The following is a 22,990-nucleotide window of genomic DNA, read 5'->3' as shown; positions in this document are numbered from 1 at the left end:
CTGCTCGGTTAAACTCTAGTCCACTATGGCACTTTACTCCACTCTATGCCACTCCATTCTACAACACTCTGCTCCACTGTATGCCACTCTACAACACTACTGTACTCTACAACACTCTACACAACTCCAGCTATGTCACTCCATGCCACTTTACTCCATTGTGTTCTATGACACACTACTCCACTCCACTTTATGACACTATGCCACTCTGCTCTGTGCCACTCAACTCTACAACACTCTACTCCAAACGATACCATTCCACTCTCCTACACTACTCCACTTTATAGCATTCTACTCTACGGCAATCTACTCCACAACACTCTAATCCACTCTATGCTACACCATCTACACCGCTCCATGACACTCCACTAACTTCACTCAGCTTTACATAACATTCCGCTATACCCAAATTTACGACACTGCACTCCATGCCACTCTCCTTTACCCCACTAACTTTTAGCCATGGTGAACAGCAACCACGCTGGTCTACAATATGGCTAAAGCATATTGGCAAAGCCAATAGCTTTTGCATAGACGAGATCTATTGGCTTTGTCAGTGCTTGTTACACAAGTAAAAACTGTTACTGCAGAGGCCCCAAACTTAAACAATTACTTTTTCTTTTAGAATGAAAATTTCGCTTTCCCTCCCAATTGTACTTTGGAGTCCTTTATGCACGTTGACAAACGTAAAAATGTGTACATTCCAGTTCTCTGTGTAAATAAAGGATTGGAGATTCTTGGCTTGTTAGTGAATAGAATTTACACGCAGCTGCTGAATTCATGGGCCCAGACTACGACTGGAACTTGCACAGGAATTCCGAGTTCCTCGTGCCTTTCTCTTGCTGTGTTAGCAACGGTGCCCCTTCAACCTCTGACGCAAAAGGTGAAGAGGGGTCATTTGTGTTTCCCACTCGTAGCTCTTGCCATTGTGCTGCTTGATAGAGCTGTCATGTGCTTGGCAGCGAGGGCGGCAGCAAAGAAAAGCAAACTGAAAAGGTGGGCTTACGGATTTAAGCAAACCCCTTACTGAATGAAACAGCAGCAATGTCCGCAACCGAATAGTACCTCGAGAAAAACAATTTTCTATAAATTCCAGTGTGTACAATTGTACTTTGCAGATTTTATTTCATACCAACGGCAAGTGTATTTTTTTTTATAATCTGTTATGTCACCGCTAGTGCATCAGACATGGCGATTTGCATGTACGTGTATCACGTCACCTGGTTTTCGGAAATATTAGTAGAGAACTTAACAATGTTCTTCAAAACGTTGAACAATAAAGCTCTTCTCAATCTGAAATATGCTGACTGGAACAAAGACGTGCCATTGATGATAGTCACATCTGAGTGTATCATAAATCCATTGTGAACATTAAAATCCCATCTACTTGAAAGCTAATCCAAAGAATAAATGTTCTCACTTTAACAGAATGCTTATTTTGGCACTGGTTGAACATTGTTCATCCTTCTGTAACTGGTGTTGATGAGTTCTCTGTCACATGAAAGTGTAGGCCCCTATAACAATGGTTTCGTCTTCTCGTAATACTGCCCTTCTGTTCTGCTATGGATTTTTCTCTAGGGACTGTCTATGCTTTTGGGACAGCATGTACCTCTGTTTTACACATATGCAGACTAGTGGAGCTGCATTTTTCTGATGAATGATGCAGATGGTGTGCTCTTGCTGCATGCATCTTTTTTTAGTTGAAGACTACCAGACAGCTGTCTGGTTGCAGAATACATCTTGTGGGCATTCTGAAAGCTTCCCCGGGAATGCATTCTGCCTATTGCTTACCATTCGCATTGCAGTTTGTAACTCATATTTTCTGGGTTTCTATTTGTTGGCTTTAATTGTTGTGGCCTGACCACCACGTCTTTGTTGTTCCCATGGAGCATACACTGTTCACCATCCCTCCTTGTAATCTTCCACAAGTCCTCCCTTCTATAAACAGGCTTTTACATTTTGTTCTTGTCACATTTGCTGTGTCTTGAAAGACAGAGGACAAAGTCAGGCTTTTTCTTTCAAGAGAGCCTGGCGTTTACTTTTCTGCCTGATTTAAAATTGGGAGGGTTTGTGGGAAAAACTTGTGGGGTACTAGGAAGGAAAAGGTTTTTTTCCAGCACACTACAAAACTGCATTATCTGTAAGTGAAGTGTGCAGATATTTCCTAACATATCAGAATTACGAAAGCATAACTGAAGCACATTCTTTTGTAATTCAGAAGTGTGATGGAAGCAAATATTTTTATACAATCAAAACAAATTATTGTTATAGTAGGGGATGCCATTTCTACACATTATTTGTGCGCTTTATAGTTTTATTAGTAAAACTGTATATTCAAATATAATCGTCATTTCAATTGAAAATGTGGCACTCGACTCTACGCCACTTTGCTTACTTTGCTGTATGACACTTTACCCCATCCTACACCCCACAACTCTACGTCACTCCACAATACGTACCTCCACTCTATGACATTCCACTTAACTTACACTCCACTGCACCCCGTGCCCCTCCACTCTGTGACACTCTATGCCACACTTCTTTTTGGCATTTTAAGACACTCTACTGTACTTTAATATGCTGCACTCTAAAACACTCTACTCCACTCTTTGCCACTACACGCCACTCCCCTCAGCGCCATTTAGCAGCTAGAACACCTGCACTACCCCATAACTAGGCTGAGGAACCTTCTGGTTAGGTCACGGGTTGTTTTTTATAATTAAAATGTATGTTCTTACCTACCATTATGGGGAGCAACAATCTTTACGTGAACATTATATAAAGAACACCATCTCACTGCTGAAACTTTTTGCAGTTCATTTCTGTTGAGGTTTCCATTCAAAGCTGAAACAAGATCGGAGGCTTTTTCTTGAAGTAGTGTTAGGCCTTTGGTTTTAGACAGTGTACAGAATGAGGAGTCTATGAATGTTTTGAGCTTTCTTAAGATTTTGAACAAATACTATGAGGAAAGCTAATGTTGTTCTGAGAACAGTCAGAATCAATGTCCATGAGTTCCCTGAGGCCATTCCTCACTTTAAATTGAGCTCAATGTCCAGGACGATGATATAATTTGTTCATGAGTAAAGCATTTTTGTAGCTTAATTTTAGGGGTAACAGATTCACCAGGTGTTCATTTACCTGCATTTATCTCTACTAAACACAGCTTGGTGGGCATACTCCCCCCCAGGCATTTTTTAAACAGTTTTACTTTCCTGAAAGAAGATGATGTGTAGCGCACGCATGCACCCTGCAGTATGGATAACAATAGAAAGCGTCGCTGTTTTCTTCACACACAAGACGTCGTTCATATGAATTAAATGCCTTTTAGGTGATTTGGGTAAGGATAAATGTGTTTCTATCGTTTTTCTTCAATAGTGTTTTTTTTACCACTGTTCTTGCTATATCTTAACACAAGCAGAAGATTATACATTTGGCCATAGAAAACAAGCATTACGTTTCTGTGGCCCATATTTATGGGCTTTGCGGCGCAGGGCAGCACAGCAAGTCACCTTGCAGTGCTGCCCTGCGTCACAGTGATGGGCAGGAAAATGCCTTATTTATCCAATATGGTACATTCCTGTCCTTTTCCCCTACACTTGTGCCCTTTTAGCGCCCAGCGCCAAAGCAGTCACCCTTGCACCATGGTACAAGGCAGCCTGTGTTGTAAGGAGGATTTTTTTGTGCAAGAAGACATACCTTCCTGCTCAAAAACAATCCTGAGAGGCTTTTTCCTCTTTCTATGTTCCCTGCAGAAAGCACCACACATAGAAAGAGGAAAAAATTTGGAGAAATTAAGATATTGACGCATTTCCAGGTTTACAAGGTCCTGTAAATCTGAGAATGTGTCAAAGTCCGTGGCTGTTGCTTGGGAAGACCCATGCAACAGCCACGGAAATGCCTCCCTGGCGCAGAGTCATATATCTCAGAGATTTGTGCTGTGTTACTTTACTCAGATGTATGAAGCCACACAGGACCGAGCAAGGTGGCCTTGTGTGGTTTCATCAATCTCACTTGAGGTTTGCGTCACTCCGCTCCCGCACTCTGTTGCATGGTGCAGCAGCAGCACAAAACAGGCCATAAAGATGACCCTGTGTTTTCAACTTTACATTGAACATTCCTGGTTCTTCAACAAAAAAGAAAGTGAACTGACATAATTCATTTTCTGTTCCTTTAATTAGTTGTTTTTTCTCCAGTTACTCAGTTTACAGTTGCATGCATGAACTCCAAAAGAATATAGCACCTTTTAAATATCCTTTAATTATTTTTGTGCCTTTGATCTTTATTTCTATTTAGTTCAAACAGTTGACAGATGTCCTATCACAATACCTATCTCAGAAGTAGAATTACCTTTTCGGTAAAATGTTTTTCAGTGGCTCCCCGTGAGTAATTCAGTAAAGGCTAAGTCAGTAAAGGAAGGTGTTTTTGGCTACTTTAAATTAATAAGGCACTTGTTTTGTTTGTACATTTGTGATACCTCTTAGATGGGATAGTATTCTTCAGTTGGTGTCTGATAAGTTCAAAGGTGCGTAAGTTTTCTGGTAAGCTCCAATACTTACTTTAATGCATGCATTGTGCATTGAGTCGGTCACAGGTTTATTTGAAACATACATTGATGAAAGCCAGGACATATTGAATATGACTTTAGCTAGAAGGAGTGCAGTGATAATAGTGCAGAGAGAGTGGTGCACAAATGACACATACTCAAAGACCTCTAGTAACTTTGATCTGGTATGCTGATTTCACATCTTACTTGAACTGTCATTTCTAGACGTTTGTAAGATCAGCCTGATGACACTATTTGGGACCTTAGTCATAAACAAATGACTATATCCACACCATGTGGTTTACATAATCTCATGGTTGTAGAGATACCCATTTCAAGAATTCACAAAACGTGTATTTACACCTGGAAACCTGCACCAGTCTTATAATCCTGTACAATAAAATAGAGAAGTATTCAACTATATTGTAACTTATTTCTCTACAGAAAGACACTTTGCCCATTGGAGTATCTCTTCTCAGTTTTGGTTGTATTCTCTTCCCATTTTGTAACTGGATGCACTCAAGGACAAAAGTTAATATCCCACTTTTTCAGTCATGTGATGCAGACGGATAATGGTAGTAGGGGGTTAGTAATAAATTCTGCTCCGCTGGTGGAGTTGGCAGAATTTTGGCCAAATGCGGCGTTCTGGCCAAATTGTGCCATCCACTGAGTGACAGAGTTTTTTCTCACACGTGGCTCACCTACAGTAAGTTGCAGAGCAAGATTTGGCATCCCCTGGCATGTTTTTAATCGGTAGGAGGGCATCCAATGAGATTTATCCAGTTGGGCGCTCACGACCGTTCAGGGTCAGAAAGCTGCAGTTCAAGTAGAAAATCTACTCTAGCAGCAGCAAAATCAACTTGAGAAGCAGCACTCACTGGCGTGCCGCGTGGTCCCGTTCGCACTGATTTTTTAGTGTAGAATGAGCCCCCCACTAAAAATTTGGAGAAGCAGCACAGCATGCTTGTTTCTGTCTATCCGTGGAACTTAGCTTAATCTCACAGAGTTTTCATGTAACTCTGTAGAATTCCACAGAGTCAAACTCCGTAAGTTCCGCTCATCCTTAATTGATCATGAACATCCACAAACTAGTATATTTTTGAGTGAGCACACACTTCTGAAGTATTCTCACCCTGGATTGCTCACTCCCTCACCCTCGCGCACCCTGAACCTTGTGTGAATACATTAATTTCACAACATGTGACCAACTTTCCAGAATTTAAAAGTAGGTTTGCCTTCATACAGCAGGCATCTTCCACATGTAAGCCTTAGTTTGAAAAATTAGGCCTCTGATTTTTTTACATAAATGCACATAAATAAATTTTTTGTGATCATTTGTACTTTAGGGGATATCATTTCACAGTGCAATCATTTTTTCATACATGCCACAGGAGCAATAGTGTTCTACATTGTTTTCGCTCAAAATAGTTGAATGTTCATCTTAGTGTCCTGCTTGTGGACAGGTAGCTTGTCTCTGGAGTCTATGTGTCACTCTTTCAGATAACGTGTGAAAGTCGAAGAATTGTTTTTTTGTACACCCAGTTTGCTCAGTATCATTTGACATTTAGAAATCCTAACGCATCTTCACATTTTCCTGTAACTGGGTGTAGCTTGTGGTGCATCTGTGTAGAAATGGCACATTATAAAGCTTACTGAGCTGGCAACATATCACTTGGCCAATTTAAACTATTTATGTATGTAATTCATTTGCCACAAGAATGTATCGTCAATAAATATAGCCTGTTGCCGTCTTTCGAACGTTTGAGGTTTTTCTCTGCGTGTAGTAAACATTTTGGTATGCTGCTCACCTTCCTGTGACACTATTATTATTTAGGGAGTCCCACTTTACAACAAGTACCCCCCCATCCCCGCCACCCATCCCCACTCAGAGCATTTTAACTTTTGTTTCTGCTTTCGGAGGAGCAACGCACCTCTGTAATTAGCAGCGATCTCCCATGGGCTCTGACTTTCTTTGCCCAAGTGCAGCTGTCCTCCCTTGGCGTGCAATGGGGCCTGACAGCTCAATTTTAGAAAAGGTTTGTCAATTAGCCCATCAGTTTTCTTGGTGACAACTAGACCTTCATCTAAAATGTCAGTTTTTCTGGACTCTTTGCATAGGTTTGATCTGTTCATCCAGTTACTTAAATTATTATTTTGGGGGGCTTGCTGCTCGTTTACTTGTGTCTTAAGAAGTTCTGCCCATCAAAAACTGAGGTAAAGGGCCAGATTTAGAGTTTGCCAGGTGGAGTAAAGGCAGTGAGAGTATCGTAGGAGCTGTGAACTCTATGGGTAGTGGTGATTTGTACAAATGTTTGGTGGGCATCAGTCACTTTGTTAAAATATTTTCTTTTTAAATGCAGATTCCCAAATTGGGCTTTTTTTGTGGAAAAGAAAAAATAACTGCCCAGCACAATGGGTGTTTACCCTCATGATGTTGGGGACATCTTTTTTATTTTTACTTTCCCTCACCCCCAAAAATAACTCCAATGTCCTGTACTCCCTCGGGTCATTGGAAGAAGTTTTACGCCGACAGAGTAAATTTTACTCTGCCAGTGTGAACCTGGCGCTCTGCCTGACTCAAAATAGTGCAGGCGGACCAAGAGTGCGGAGGACAGTACTCTGTACCCATTGTGACGGAGTACCCAGTCTGCCAGATCTAAATCAGACCCAAACTATAAAGGAATTGATTTCAGCATTTTCTCTTCAAACTGCTTGAAACAGAGCACATTATTACATAATGAATTGAAAAAGTAGTCGTGTGCCATGATGCTTTATACAGTTAACTGATCTAGAAATCTCAGAAAAATATACCTCCTTTTTGGAAACAGTTCACTGGTTTTGGAGATCATTGCAATGGGAAACTTCTAAAGTTCACCTCAACATTTTTAGGAAACGGAAGACTGCACTATTGAAGTCATACACCACAGAAAGCCCTGTGGTGTTATTCTGACAAGCAAAGAAAGTTTCTTCCTGTGAAATGTTCCTATTTCTGAGCCAGGTACAAAATGACCACTTTTCACATTTGCACAGACACAGATTAGGAGCACAACTGACTTCAAAGCAGATTTATCACACACTGAATTTTTATCTGATCATTTTAAAAATGGTATTTTCTGGCTCCCTATCTCCCTTATATTTGTTGAAGTTTACACATTTTCGCGAGAGGGCAGTCTTATACTACACAGTCATATGTGGGAGGGACTTGTGGCACAGATGCCATACTTCAAAGTCTCTGCCACTATTCATTTTGCTGACAATTTAGAGACGTCCAACTTTAGTCCTGCAGGATTGGACCCATGCCAGATTTTCAGAACATTCGCTGACTTTACGAGTTCCTTTTACAAATTTGTGTTGTGTGAATATCTTTAAACTCTTACAAGGCTCACCCCTCTAGACATAATTTGGACACCTGTACATTTGAGGAAGCTGAATTCAGTGTGATAAACCAACCATCTGTCTGTCTCATCACATTTGATGTAATGCTCTGTTTATTTTCCTTCATAGCTTGTGGACGAGGCTTTTACAAATCATCGTCTCAGGATTTACAGTGCTCTCGTTGCCCGTCTCACAGTTTTTCTGACAAGGAAGGCGCGTCCAAATGTGACTGTGAGGATGGTTATCACCGGGCACCCACTGATGCTCCCTATGTGGCATGCACAAGTAAGTCAAATCATTGGAATTAGAGAAATGGATAGTGTTTGAGCGTGCAGTCATGAGCATTTTACTTTAGCGTAATGCGACAACAGTAAAGAGCTGCTCAGCAACAGGTTACTATACAACTCCAAGCATAAGCGATTGTTTTGCAATATATCCGTGCTGCTGATCTCAAACCCACAAAACCCAATGCCTATGCTTGTTGATGTCTTGAACCAGGGTGTGGTGTGGAGAAGATGTGCAAGTTATATTCCTGCTTTGTTGTGCATGTAGCACATGTAATTGGGCAACCCAATAACCTCCTAGGAAACTGGATAAATATTAGCAACACGACATGAAAGGAGCTCCTGAAGGAGTAACTTCTATACAATTTAAATTTAGTAGAGGTAATTGGCATCAAATAAGCCCTGTCGTTTTAAATAATGAAAGAGATAGGAACTGAAAAAAATACAAATGGACATAAATGTGATGTAGTGAGTCGTACTCTGATGACATTGTGCAGAATATATACTGTATTTACAACAGCAACACCAGTCAATTGCAGAGTATAATATATTTACAAACAGAAATATCAAATGATTGATTTACCTTAGTGCCGTGTAAAAAGCAAACATGTTACCCGATGCTCACAGAATTTAAATCACAGTTCATTGACTAGTGAATAATGGCAACTTGGAATACCTTCCAGCCGTTTATATTCCACCAGAGTATCCTTCGAATACCAATTGTGAATAAAAGACACTGTTCTTTCAAGTGCCAGCGCCAACTTATAAACATGTGCCTGCAGTCCACAATAAGGAGTGCTGAATGTAGTAAAACAGTAGTTAGGGGGCCTCACTAGTCTTAAAGAGAACAACTATTTAAACAAAAAATAAATCAGGTTGCTTTGAAGAATATTGTAGGGCCTGATTCACAAAGGGACTTAGGACTGCAGTGCTCAGTGTGGAGATTCCGCACTCGCAACTTTACAAGTCCTACGTTCCTTTGTGAATCAGGCCCTCTGTGAGGAAGGAAGCTCCGCTCATGTAAAAAGTAACTATTTAGGGTCAAGGGATACAGAAGCTGTCAGGACAAATATTCCTCCCCAACACCTTTATTTGAATGGCCTAATATTTGCAAACCTAAGCATTCATTTTGTCTGTAGGCTTGTCTGCCTCCCATTTTACAGAAGATGAATTATATTTCCATCATTTGTGCTTTGCTTTCTTTTGTCGCTTGAGTGGTACACTCATATTTCCAAATGCGTAGCGGCTACTGCCAGTTGGTGCCATCTTTGCCTACAACAGAAATGCTAGAGCCCTTTTTTTAACCTTTCATTTAAATAAGGGAAATTGTTTGATTATGATGCCTTTTGTGGTTGGTGGGTGACACAGCTCTTTCTTTATAACAGCATAGTTTCCATGCTAGGCTCATTCTTCAGATGAACTTCAGAATTGGCTCTACACATTAACATATATCACAAAAGTGTTTGCTTTGTAATTCACAAGTGAAAATTAAAACTCTACTCACTGCTTTCTCTTGACAAGGACCTCCATCCGCGCCCCAGAACCTTATTTATAATATTAACCAGACTATGGTTAGCTTGGAGTGGAGCCCTCCGGCGGACAACGGCGGAAGGAACGATTTGACCTACCGCATTTTGTGCAAGAGATGTAGCTGGGAGCAGGGGCAGTGCATACCCTGTGGGAGCAGCATTGGATATGTTCCTCAGCAGAGTGGATTAGTTGACACTTACGTCACCATCTTAGATCTTCTGGCTCATGCCAACTACACATTTGAGGTGGAGGCGGTCAACGGGGTTTCTGACTTAAGCCCCTCACAAAGACTATTTGCAGCAGTTGGTATCACCACTGGCCAAGCAGGTACGTGGACAACAATAGCTTATTAATTAAAATGCGAAACACAAGGAAACCGTTAACAATCTTTCCTTCTGGGAAGTGATGTCCTCCGTTCATGTCCACTTTGTGCTTTGTAATATATAGTTTCTTCTAACCATTTGTTTTTCTTGTTATCCATGCTTTTCGTTTGCGGCAACTGTATTTTGTATTTATATTTTTATAAGTTGTGTGCGCACTTATCTCTGAACTACAGTGAATATTTTATCCTTGTCTAAAGAAACAAATGCTTTAGCAGGAAATACCCAGATACATTCTGGGTCATTTGAGGAGGCTGCCGGGAACAGTGCTGCACTTTCGGCATTCTGATTATCTCCCGGGATTAAACTTCCGTTTATTTAATATTTCTGAGACTCAATGGTGAGATACAGCTGGGAATGTGCCGATTGCTTATGTCTTTATTCCTTAGATTTATCATAACACGACAGGTAGAATGAAATAAATGTAGCATATCGCCCTGAGGGACAAAATTATTTCAGTTTTTCTGTGAGCTGGTAAAAATGTAAATCTTATATTCCTAGTGCTAAAATGATGAATTGTTTGTTGATAAAATGAGGATTCTGATAGTCTGTTTTAAGGTTGCTTTAACTGTGTTGCTCAGGCTGAACCTCCAAATACGTACACCTGGGGTTTGAGGGTGAGTTTTAACAAGGTAGGCACCCCCTCTAAGGGTTTCTTAGCACTCCGAGAGTGGGTGTAATAGCATTTAAGTCAAATCTGGTTCATATCTGGTATGCTTGTGATATGCTAGGCCTGTATCTTTAGATTTCTGTTTTCTCCGATAATCTCTTAAGGAGCGATAAGTGACAGTGAACAGTACACGGTTTAATAAGCCGAGGAAAACAAACAAGGAGGTCTTTCAGTAATCATCAGTGTTAGAGATATTATTTTGTGAAAGTAATACAACACATGCTCACTAATCTCAATGGGATTCTTGTGTTTATTTTTTAACATAAATGAAACATCTTTGAAAAAGTTAGGATTGGGTGGCAGATGGAGCACGGATACAATCTGCAATCCACCCAGATATTTGAAGAAATTGGAGAGTGGCGATTGGATTGAGTCCTGTGATTTTAGGATTATTTTTCCACTTAACGTTGGAGGCTGGTAGTGGTCGATGTCCAAACGACAGGGAGTTTTTATAGTGATACTTTAGGTACCCTTTCATTGGGTAAATGCGACACCTTGAGTGCAATGAAATGTTATGTAAAACAAGTATATATTATTATTACATAGTCCATTCATAATGTATATTTTAGTGGCAGGAAATAGAAACCACATTGTATCATGGCAATCCACTAGTAACACAATGTTCTGAAAAATGATTGCATTGCATATGCACACACCAGAGGCATTATTGGCACTTAGTGGTATATTTTGTCTAATGTTTGTCAGTATCAATGTTAAATCATATACGCCTTTGTAGGGCCACTTGATAAAATCAGTTCTCTCTACAAAGTTCTGGGGCAGAGTGGGTAGCCTCTATTCCTAACTCAACAGGGCCCCACTTCCCACGTGTGGCAGATGCTGTTACAGTATACCTTATGCACAGCTACTGATTATAAATGGATCCCGTCTTGCAGCTGTATCCTTTCCAATGCCCCACCAAATTCACCGCCTTCTCTGTAATAGCTACAGATAATGTGGAATCCCGTGTGTACACATGACCTTATTTTATTTCGAATTCACTGTTCATTTATTAAACGAAAGATCATGATTCAAGCATGTTTCAGTCTCATCAGTATGGACAGGACTCGCAATTGTGATTTGGTGCTCTCTCCTATGGTGTGCATAGAGGGATTATTGTAAATCATGAAGTGTTAGTGCTTTTTCCCACCTGCAATATCTCAGATAATATACAATAGTTATCATCTGTTACCATGTCTTCCCAATTCCTCACCAGCATGGCTGCCACATCTTAGGACATTGACCACACTCATATTTGCAGTGGCCTCTCAGATCTTTTTTTCCAGGGCTGTGGTGGTGTGTCATGCTGCTCTGGAGGCATTGAAGTATCTAGTGTGTTCTGTCTGCTGATCAGTTTTACAAGGACCCACACTATTTAGAAACAGTACTGCACGTTATCAAAATCTGTTCTGTGTTTTGTGCCTCAAACCAATAGAAGCCAACACACTAGAGAAACTTCTAATTGATCTCATCACTGTTCCACCACAACACAGCAAGTGTCAGTCAAGTTTATTTTCCATGTTCTTGCTTGAGTCTACTTGCATTCACGATATGTATGCATTGCTCTTGATAACCCACAGGCATTAATAAACATTTACTTTTTCGCACACATCTATGCTTTCTTCTGCAGTCTCTGCCACGTCCATTGGCAGATCGTGTTGTGTTTTGTTTATTCCTTTACTGGCCTACATTTTAAATGCCATAAGCAGGTTACATAATGTAAATCATAACTTCCCTTGTCTCTGTGTCGAGTATTTGACCTAAACTCAGCCTAGTTCTCTGTAGATCAATAGAGTAAGGTTGATAATTGTCAATAGACAATCTTCCAATAGTTCTGGTGTCGCTTGTGCTTGATACTTTACTGTTAAAAATCGAATTCAGTTATTGATGAATGTCTGTGCTTTTGAACATCACCTGCGGGTGAGAATTAAACATTTCTTCCTAGTGAATGATTTTCAGCAGCACCCATTGATTGTGGTAGCATCTTAATTGAGGGCCTATTAGTAATGTTGTTCAACTCCTCCAGGGGTTGCAGAAACCATAGCAAAGTAATTCACCGCAGTTTCAAAGTTCGAACTGGTGTCCATTACTCAGATTATCTTCTGCTTAGCAAATATAAGGCCTGATTTGTTCTGCCCAGAGATTCATCTTGGTTTTCACTCTTTCAGTCGGATCCCAAAACATCCAGCTTTGGAGAGAGGTGTCCCAATAAAAATGGCGTGAGTCTCCCTCCTTAATATAGCCAAAAAGTTATAACACTGAATAAAAAAAGTAACAGTTTTTTCTCCAACTTTGAATAAATGGAAGACATTTTGCTAATCTTTTAGAGGAAGTACTCATTTTTAATATATAATTATTTTCGATAGAATAATGAATAATTGGTAGGAAATGTGTTTTGGAGAAAATTCAATAACATATTACCCCTTTGTCTTAGAAAATGAAAATGTGTTTATGTGCTACCTATTTTAGTAATTGCCCGAGGGTGTTTTCCTGTTCAGTTTTGTGACAGAAGAGTGTTCTATTTCCCTTCAAGGCGCTGGTATTTGCACCAAGACTGTATATGAAACATACAGGTGTAGAACAGTACTCAATATATTGTTATTATATTTGGAAAAGTCTTAAAGGACAGTTCTTTTTTTTAATAACTCAGTAGGTTCCAGTCGATAATCCTAACATAGTGACAAATAACACTCCCTGAGTAGTTTTTGTAAATCTTAAGCTAAGGTAGAGAAACATATAACTTGTTTTATGACCCTCAAACAGAGACGTTTGAAAAATCCCGAGATCATTCCTTCTCAACATTTTTAATAAAAACATATCAGAGAAATGTGCCATGCTCCCATGAGAACATGTCCGAATTGAAATACATACTACTGCCAGGTTGGTTCATTCAGTTAAACAGTCACCACTCACATATGCTATGATCTGTAGGTCACACATATGAATTCTGACAAAGGTAACTTAGCCTTTCATTCTTCCAAGGTTAGTAAATGTGTTACTATTAATTTAGGAAATAGTAACGCCTCCTTAAGCTAGTAAATGTAAGATGTGCTGTGTAAAAAGTTGCTCACTGAAAATGTATGTAGGGAGATGTTTCCACATCCTACATTTTTCCATTCCAGCTCATTAGAGTGCATCATATCTGATCAAACGTGTAACCGAGCAGTAAAGGATGCATATATTTCCATGCATTGTCTGTTGGTCCTCAAGTGCATTGGCACATGGCACACACATTATTACAGCATATAGGAAATCATATATTTTTGACTGTTCTTCAGAATGCCTTAAAATTATTTTCTGAGTGTCTCTAAAATATGTTTTGCTTGGTAATCATTAATAACAAAACATTCCGAAAGTGGCCAGAAAGGGTGGGGTAGGCTGACAAAATAACTTCTCTGTCCTCAAGTTATTGCTTTCTTCTATAGGGAAGAGTCATTGGCACACTAGATTTCTAAATGAGCGTCCAGACATAGAATGAATAAGTGATGACATATATTATCCTTTCTCCGAGAACAAAGTGTTCTATGCCTTAAAAGTGCACATTTTGTTGTACGGCAGATTATACATTAAGACAAAACAGAAGGATGGTTTCAGATTCTTTGCAACTCTTTCTGGTAAATGCATTATGTCATATGATGCCGCTAAAGGCTATGGCGTCATCACCCCAGTGAAATTCCATTACATACCTACAGATATGAAAAATGTTTAAATTAACAGTGTTTGAGCCCTTTGTTTGAGTGCCGTTTAATTAGCCCCTTCTCGGTATTGAGTGTTATGTGTTAGACGTGAGTAATTGCGTTTGCATGTTCTGCGTTTGTGCTGAGTTGTCACAAAAGAGCAGCGCGCGACCAGGCTGGTGGAACCAGGCGTAGCCGTCTACACAAACAGCTGCATTAATCCAGCATTGCCGTAAATTATAGCCACCAGCAAAAGACATTGATCCAGATGGATCATTAACAGCTCTAACCAACTCATCCAAGTAATAGAGTAAATGAGAGAACATAATCACGATCTGACTCCCAGAGCCGCCAATTACAACGGTTAAAAACATTTGTTTCAATTTCAGACATTTTATGACTAAACTGACTCCCTGCTATTGTGGGCTGCCTGGGACGAACAATTAGGCATTAAAATCCGCAGGAAAAAAAATTAGCCAGCCACCCTGCACTCCATTTACCAAGAGGTCAGACACAAAGCGGGAGATAATTGCCGCAAACCAGAAAATTAATCGGGGATGACTTAGAACGGATGATGTATACTCTGCGACAAAGTATGTGACAAAGATGTACGCACAAAACTACAGCCACGTCTTCTGCAAAGCAGGCAAGGACAGGAAAGGAGACCTGGGAAGAACAATTAGCGTTGCTTCAGAGTGAGCAAATCTTAATTGTCCATAACATGTCTACACCAGATAATTAGTGTTACGCTCTTTCAGTACTTTTGGTCATTAGCTGCACGAGGAGTGTGGTGGGAAGAAGCAAAGTTACTTGTCTTAAAAGTGAATTGCCCAGAGATCCCGTAGAAATCTAATGGTTGGCATTCAAATGTTAGGAGTAGATATTCCTTTTAGGGCTCGTGAAACTTGTCCTTGCGTCTAAGTGTTTAATTATTTTGCTGTCATTATACCACCACCCTCACCATAATTTCTTAAATTAAGCATAAATTAATTAAAGGTTATGGGAGAAGAAAATGCATGCTGGAGAGGAAGGCAGGGAGCACAGGAGGCAGAGTTCCAGTTTCCTATTTTCTTGTGTGTACATTTAGGCATTTATACTCATTGTGTTGATTTGTTGCTTGGGTCCTTCCCATTCTACTATTTTTGTTGCATGCATGTTTGCGTTACTAGGACAAATTTACCTAAAAAACATTTTGTGTGCACATGCTTGGTATAAATTTTGAATGCTTGAATCCCCCCCTCCCCCTACTGACATCAGGAGTTTTCTGCAAGCTATGCAAAGTAGTAGCACTATGCAATTTATTGTTTAAAGTATGCATTCCTAAAGACCTCCAAAAACGTCTCTTGTGATGCCTCATACATCGAACTAAATAAAGCAAAGCCACCATCTAATACAGAAAAAGATGTTCTCTTCACTTGTGTTTATTAAAAAAAAAATGCAAATCTGTTGATCAGAAGCATCTCTGCTTAGTCTTAGGTCATGCACCCTGCATTGCATGAGACAAAGCCGATTTGTCTGTGCTTCCTCGGGGGAATAAGTGCTGAAGACATAGGGCCCGATTCACAGAGGGACAGAATGCGCCATGCAGAGATTCCGCATGAGCGCGGAGACTCCACACTCTTAACTTTACGAGTCGTAATTACCTTTGTTGTACATTAGTAAAAAGGCTAGAAAATGTACAACCTTCTCCAAAAAAATTATATCAAGGAGTACTCACTTAAGTCTCACAAAAAATAATAATGCAAACAAAAAAAGAGATCATTGTGGAACTGATCAGAACATTAGAATAGCGATTCTTCGTGAATAGATCTTAACTGTGCTGAAGATTTGTTAGTGCATTCTCAAATTCAGGGTCTGCAACTGTCTAACTCACACTTACCAGATGCAAGAATATAACTATAATTGGATTGCGTTCCTGATTAAGGACAAGAGTTGATGTCACTGAGGTAAGCACACTTAAGTGCTGGATGTTCAGTTGCTTAACATTTTGCTGCATTTCTGATGGAATTGTCTGTATTAGGTGGGAAGGGAAAGCTTTCTCTTGGGTATCTCATTGAAAGTCCTTCTGCCAATCCTTACAAACTATACTACGTCACAAACCATACAAATTCACTTTTGGACTGTGATTTGCACAATGACTGAAGGTTCATTCTTAATTGAGCAAATTGCTTATAAGGTATTGCCTCTTTGTCAGGCATTAATTCAGGATCACATTCCAAAGGTCAAACCCAAGGGCCTTTAGTCACACTGACTATGACAGTAAAGAACTGAACATATTTTGTTTCGGGTGGCTTGTCGTGGAAATTCGCAGCTTGTCATCCAAAATAGTCTAACTAAACATACAACAAGATTAGTTCCATTGTCACACAAATCAAGTAATTCAGAATCAGTGGCTATGTGACACCTCATTTAAATAGTTTATGATACCACAAGATGCCAACATTTTTCCTGAAACCAGTTCCAGCATCACTTTATACCTCCACCCTTTCCACTCTAAACTTTCACTGACACAGAAGGAACTCTTACCTCTCTTTGCTCATTACTTAAACAAATCTGTTCTTCTTACTGTTTTTTGCCCTTGTGCAAGTGCTGGTGACCTCACCTCTGGCACAGTTCTTATTATTAAGTTCTACTGACTTTTACAGTTTTGATTTAATGTCTTTTTAAACTATGCCACTAACCTAAGGATTACACCTGCCTTTCTTTGGGGCAGCATTCACACTCAATCGTACTTTTTTGTGAACCCTCATCAAACATATGCAGACTGTCTTCTAACAAATTAGCTTTGGCCATGGTGCTGCATGTGTGACAACAATAATCCATATCAGCCCAGAAGATGTTGTTGATATTGCGAGCACAGCATAGAGACAGATGTAGGGCCAAATCAATAGTGTGTCACACTAAAATGCTGAGACAGCTGTGGGCCTCTTTTGTACAGGTTAGCCCATGGACGTGGTACTCAACATGCCCCAAGAATCCTATTTAGGGAATCTGTGTTCAGGCAGCCTCCAGCCAGGTGCCAAGGAATTTAAACCCCTTCCTTAGTGTACAGTGTAACACTTTTACTGCAAAATAGTTTGAACCTTGTTTGATATTATTCAGACCCTACAGGGCATTTATTCCGTCTTCCTGTAACTAGTAGATGGCATAGGCCACTCCTTTGTTGCTCCTGGATGAACTCTATAACGTATTTATTACGGTCACTGTAACTGGAGGGCTCCAGTGGGTCACTTCCGTGGCTCCTGTGTAGCCTTGAGAAAGCATTAGTATGGTTGTCTTTCTCATACGCGTATCTGTAGGTTACTACAGATGCTTATGGATGAACTCAGATCATCCACTGTGATCATTAAATTTGTTTAGCGCGCATGCCTGCCTGTCGCTCCCTCTCCTGTCACTCCTGAGACTATATATACAGCAATCTTTTGTTGCCACCAGTCTTGACTTTATTTGTTACGGTGCTCCTGTTTTGTTTGTGAAGACATTCCACAGAGCAAACGTATGAAAAGAGGAAGAGAGGTTGGTTGGTATGTCACCTGGCCCCTCAATTCACAGAGCAATACAACAAAGTAGAACGTTCCGGACAAATATTTTTATTGGCTGCCTTGAACGATTCACCAATTATTTTTATGTGCCAAATTAGAACAAGCCCGAATTTTTAAGCCCTCGCTCATTACCATGCAGGGTCCCTCAACCACTGAGCTGGCATGCTTCATCATTCATGTCTTCCCCTCGTTGCGTGGGGTGGTGGGTGCAATACCCAAAAGGACATCCTTTTGAGCTCTTTATGGAAATCTTTTATCCCAAAGTTCAAATAAACCAGTATGGCTTCTTGAACTAACCCATCTGAGGGTTCTCTTTTTTGTTTTCAGGGATAGTGGTGGAAGATGTGGCACACAAGAGAACAGAAATTGTTAAAATTACTTATGGAAGTGCCTAATATGAGGTATTTATTAATAGTTGGTTTCCATGGTAAAATTAAAACCCGTAGTGGATTCACTGGACATAATCATCTTTAAAACTCGATTAGGGTGACATGTTTCTTGCCTCTAACTGGTTGTTAAAAAATGTTAAGTCCTGGAAGTGCTTCAGATATTATTGTAAACACATAGAAAGGAACAACTCACTTGAGTTCAATTGAGTTATATATAATGCAATAAAATTATATCAGAATTCCTATTGTCATATTTCTTGCATTGCAAACTTCCTATGATGTAGTTTGCCACAGATTTTTCCAGCGTGGGTGTCCGAGAATATTGTAGAATTATTATGTAATAAGTGATATTGCATGAAAGATAAATAAGAAAAACTAAAAGTTTGAAAGAAGAGGACCATAAGAGCAACATGATGTTAGGCTCATTTTACATTACAGACTAATTTAGAGTTGGTTTGTGATGTAAAATCCTGTGATTTGTGGAGGGAGTGCCAGACGCATGTTGCCATATGGATTACTAGGCCTTCTCTGAATTCTCCTCTTTTTGGTGTACATGCCCACTGCATCTTACTCCCCTCTTGGCAAAGCTGGCTAGGTCTTATTATTATAATTATAAACTGCTCATCTGTCTGTCACACACCTTCACCTATCACTCTGTGATGCGTTGTGTCTGTTTGGATAATAACTGCACTTAGGTGGCCATCACACATGACATGAAAACACTTTGATTATAGGTGCAGAAAAACAGCTCCCTTCCATCCACACACCCATCATGGTGTAGATTGCTATTCGTGTGGGTTAGCACTTCAAAGCCCCACATTGGGGAAGTAAGCACTATACAAAAGGTGCAATACAATACAATATCCAGATGAGAACCCGCTGGCAGAATTTCATCCTCCATACTAACCATGTAATGAAGGACGTTTTATCGTTGGATTCTTCTTTCGACTTGGATCTACCTTCACAAGGTGGAGGATATCCCATCTCACTGACAGAATATCAAAATCAAAAGTATCGTATGGACAGAGTATTCTGTTAAAAATATGGAGGACCAAAATATCAAAAATGTAAGCGCAAATCGGTAAGTATAGTTATACCGTTCTTAACTCCACATCTGTGTACTTTGAAGATATATATATCGTCAAGGTACATATATGTGGAGCTATCTACAGTAAAACGTTGCTTACCTATAGAATCTTACCTTCACTATATTGATGTCCTCAGTATTTTTAACACAATATTTTATCCACACAATATTTTTTCTCTGATATTTTGTCTGCGCACCGGATACCCCATTAACACCCAACTCTAATTTATGCTATGTCACGGTTGAACTGAGAGCACATTAGCCCTTTCGTTACCCTCTTGCCATATTGTACGCCCTAAAAGAGTGATTTTTATGCCACATATGGCACCGTGCAGGGAGACTTGCACTAATTTTGCAGAAACAAATGGGTTAAAATAAAGATTATCACTTTCTCTGTTACTAGATTAGGTTTTTAAATGTGTGACTCATTTGCGGGTTGGCTGAACACTTGTTTATCCAAAATCATATTCAACACTGGGGGCATTTGTCTGCTGGCAGAGCGAGAGCAGTGGAAAGAGTAGACACATTTATAAACATTCAGCTCAGCATGAAAACCTCATATGAATTTGTTTGTACATTGTCTTTCACTTGTTTCCACACTTCACCGGCATCAATTCTCACCTACTGAGTTTGTTTGTGGCAGTATACTCATCACATCTTTTTAATCTTGTGGTTTTCACTCCTCTGTTTTAAAAAATGCTGTTTCCACTGCTTTTCTCAAATATCTAGGCATACTGGACTCCAGTCTGACCACTTTTAGAGCACGTACATTCAGGAACAATTGTGAGTGTGAAGTCTTATTCTTAAACCACAGAACAGGTAAAGGTGGACTTTAAACTCTTTCAAGGGATCTGCCAGTACAGAAACGCCACGTTTAGAAGAATTTCCACGTTAATTAAACCAGGGTTTACAGTGGGTTTGTGGGTGATCCTGCTGTGTTGACCTGAAGAAGTTAGTGAAAACACTTGCAGGTAGTTTCTCACCCTGGAAATACACACAAATATGTCTATTAAAGGCAGTCATACATTTTCCAAGGTGGGTACAGTAGGCAGCAGCCCTGTATTTGCGTGGATTTGAGAAAGTATGTTCTCCTAAGGACTAAATATTGTACCAGTAGAGAAACAAAATTGTTTAATGGCTCGTGTGGTAGTAGATACACATGCTCTGTATACTCCTGCCATCTAGTGTTGGGTTCAGAGTGTTACAAGTTGTTTTTCTTTGAAGAAGTACTTCAGCGAGTCAAGGGACTGAGTGGCTCCTCCTTCTCAGTGATACTGTGTATGGGCATCAACTCCTTTGTTGGATTGTTTTTTCGCCGCTGTCGGGTTTGGTCATGTGTGTCTTCGCTCCATCTTTTGTCTCAATCCGGTTCAAAACTTTCCTTCCGTCTTTCCTTTATGGATGGTTTTGTTTACTGGATAGCGTATTTCCATCTTAGCGTTCATCTCCACTAATCGGTCCGGGGACTTACTGCACGCCCTCTGGGGTGACATTGCCCATTCGGGCCTACCTCACACATATGCACTGAAGAATACGCTGAACTGATGGAATGGATTCTGTTTTTTTCTGTCCTTAGTGCCACTCCCAACTCCCCCCCACACCAACCAAAATGGTGTGTAATCTGTGCCTCACCCCGATCACCAGGAAGCTTCCTGCGACTCTTGCCTATACTTACGGTCGAAGAAGACACTTCTGGACAGAAGAGCTCATAATTTGGAGATGAAGCCCAAGGCTCTGGACAACACCCCAGACATCTTTGGGGAGGAGCACGCCCAGGAGGAGCCGGAACAAGAGGAGACCCTCTCCATTCAGGCACTGCTTAATTTGAGCTGGTGGTTTTTGGTGCAGAGCACCAGTACTTATTTTTGAGGGCCAGCACTTATTTTTCTGCCTCAGCATTTACTGCGAGCAAAAGACACATATGGGAAAGATGGAGGAAGAGAAAAACGAAAAAGCTCCACAAAGGGCGACAGCAGAGAGGCCAAAGATGGCTTTAGGATTACCCTGCTTTAGTATTCGGTGCTCACAAATTTAATTGCAGCAGCCGCCTGTTTCAGAGGTGAGCGTTGGACACCGGCATGTTTTTATCTACAAATTAAGCACTGCATCCAGGATTCCGATGTCCAGTCGGATATCGAAATCCACAAGGTGACATTAGCACAACCTGTCAGTACCGTGGCCCAACCTGCCCTCCCTTAAACTGTTAAAAAGCCCCTTACAGAGGTTGCAGGACCACCACTACCACCAGGCCGTGGTCGTATCTGCAAATCTGTTATGGCTGACCCGCCCTCTGGCTCGGCTCTGAAAATAGCCAAGACTACAACACTGTCTTCGGCATCGACCTCCAGCTCCTCGGTCTGAGCCATTTTGATCCAGACTTTGGCACCGAGTACTTCAGCTCTGAGCCAACCAGCTTCCACCTTTGGTTCGATGCAGACAAAAGGACATTGATCAAAACCATAGGTGCCGAAAACAAGGTAGCCAACTTCTCTGCAGCATAAAGATTCCAGCCAGTAGCTCTGTCTGCCCCCTTCCATAATGTTGAGCTGCACCGGGACCCCACTGAGCAGGACTTCCTTTTCAATACTCTAATGTCCACACATAGAGATATCTAGTTCCTCCCGATGCTCCCTGGTATGCTTCGTCACGCAGACAATATTTTTAAAGAACTGATCTGCTCTAGGGTAATCACCCCTAGAGTAGACAAAAAGTATAAGCCTGCTGCCTGTAATCAACTATATGTCAGATCCCAGGTCCTGCCAAACTCCATAGTGACCACCACTGCACATAAATGGGCCAATAGTCAGGCCACAGAGGACTCTCCTCCCCTGACAAGGAGAGCAAAGAGCTGGATGCTGCCGGCAAATGAGTGGCTGCACCGTTGGCCAATCATTGGCACCTCACCAATTCACAGGCATTGCTAGCATGATGCAATCAGGCTCACTGCAATGAAATGGAGGCGCTCCTCCAATAGCTCCCAGATGAGCACTGCAAAAGAAGACAGCAGATTGTTGCAGTTGGGCAAACTACCACTAATAATTCCATCTGTTGTGCCCTGGATGCCAAAGACAAGGCCGCACGTGGTTTAAACACCAGTATCTTGGTTAGGAGGCAAGCCTGGCATCAATGCTCTTGCTTCAAACCAAAGGTCCAAAAAGTGGTGCTCAATATGCCCTTCGACAAAGGGCATCATTTTGGCACTCAAGTAGACTCCCCCCTTGAGAAGTTGAAAAAAGATACTGACACCGCAAAAGTTATGGGTGCTCTTCTGTCCCCCTCACAAAGAGGCACTTTTCATCACCCACACTTTCAGAGGTGGTTACAAATCAACTTCAAAATTTTCATAAAGAATGGGTCAACATCACCTCGAACCAATAGGTCCTTTCCTTTATCCAACATGGTTACTGTCTAGATTACCACCCCTCCAAACATTCCCCCTTGTGCTCACATGCTATCCCACAAACACCTCACCTTTCTCAAACAAGAGGTGTAATCCATTCTCCTCAAAGGGGCCAT

At 40.7% G+C, this 22,990-nt stretch overlaps 1 protein-coding gene across 3 annotated transcripts in view; it reads left to right on the top strand.

Moving 5' to 3' along the window:
• EPHA7 (EPH receptor A7) overlaps window positions 1–22,990 on the top strand; it is a 233,506-nt gene that overhangs the window by 78,111 nt on the left and 132,405 nt on the right. For all 3 annotated transcript variants that reach the window (XM_069235509.1, XM_069235508.1, XM_069235510.1), the window contains exons 4-5: window positions 8,048–8,203; window positions 9,724–10,059. In XM_069235509.1, coding sequence (XP_069091610.1) covers window positions 8,048–8,203; window positions 9,724–10,059 — 492 coding nt within the window. The remainder of the gene's footprint in view (window positions 1–8,047; window positions 8,204–9,723; window positions 10,060–22,990) is intronic.

This window comes from Pleurodeles waltl, chromosome 5 (assembly GCF_031143425.1).
Source record: "Pleurodeles waltl isolate 20211129_DDA chromosome 5, aPleWal1.hap1.20221129, whole genome shotgun sequence".
In the NCBI taxonomy this organism is placed as follows: Eukaryota; Metazoa; Chordata; class Amphibia; order Caudata; family Salamandridae; genus Pleurodeles; species Pleurodeles waltl.
This window is presented reverse-complemented; position numbering and strand designations above follow the sequence as displayed.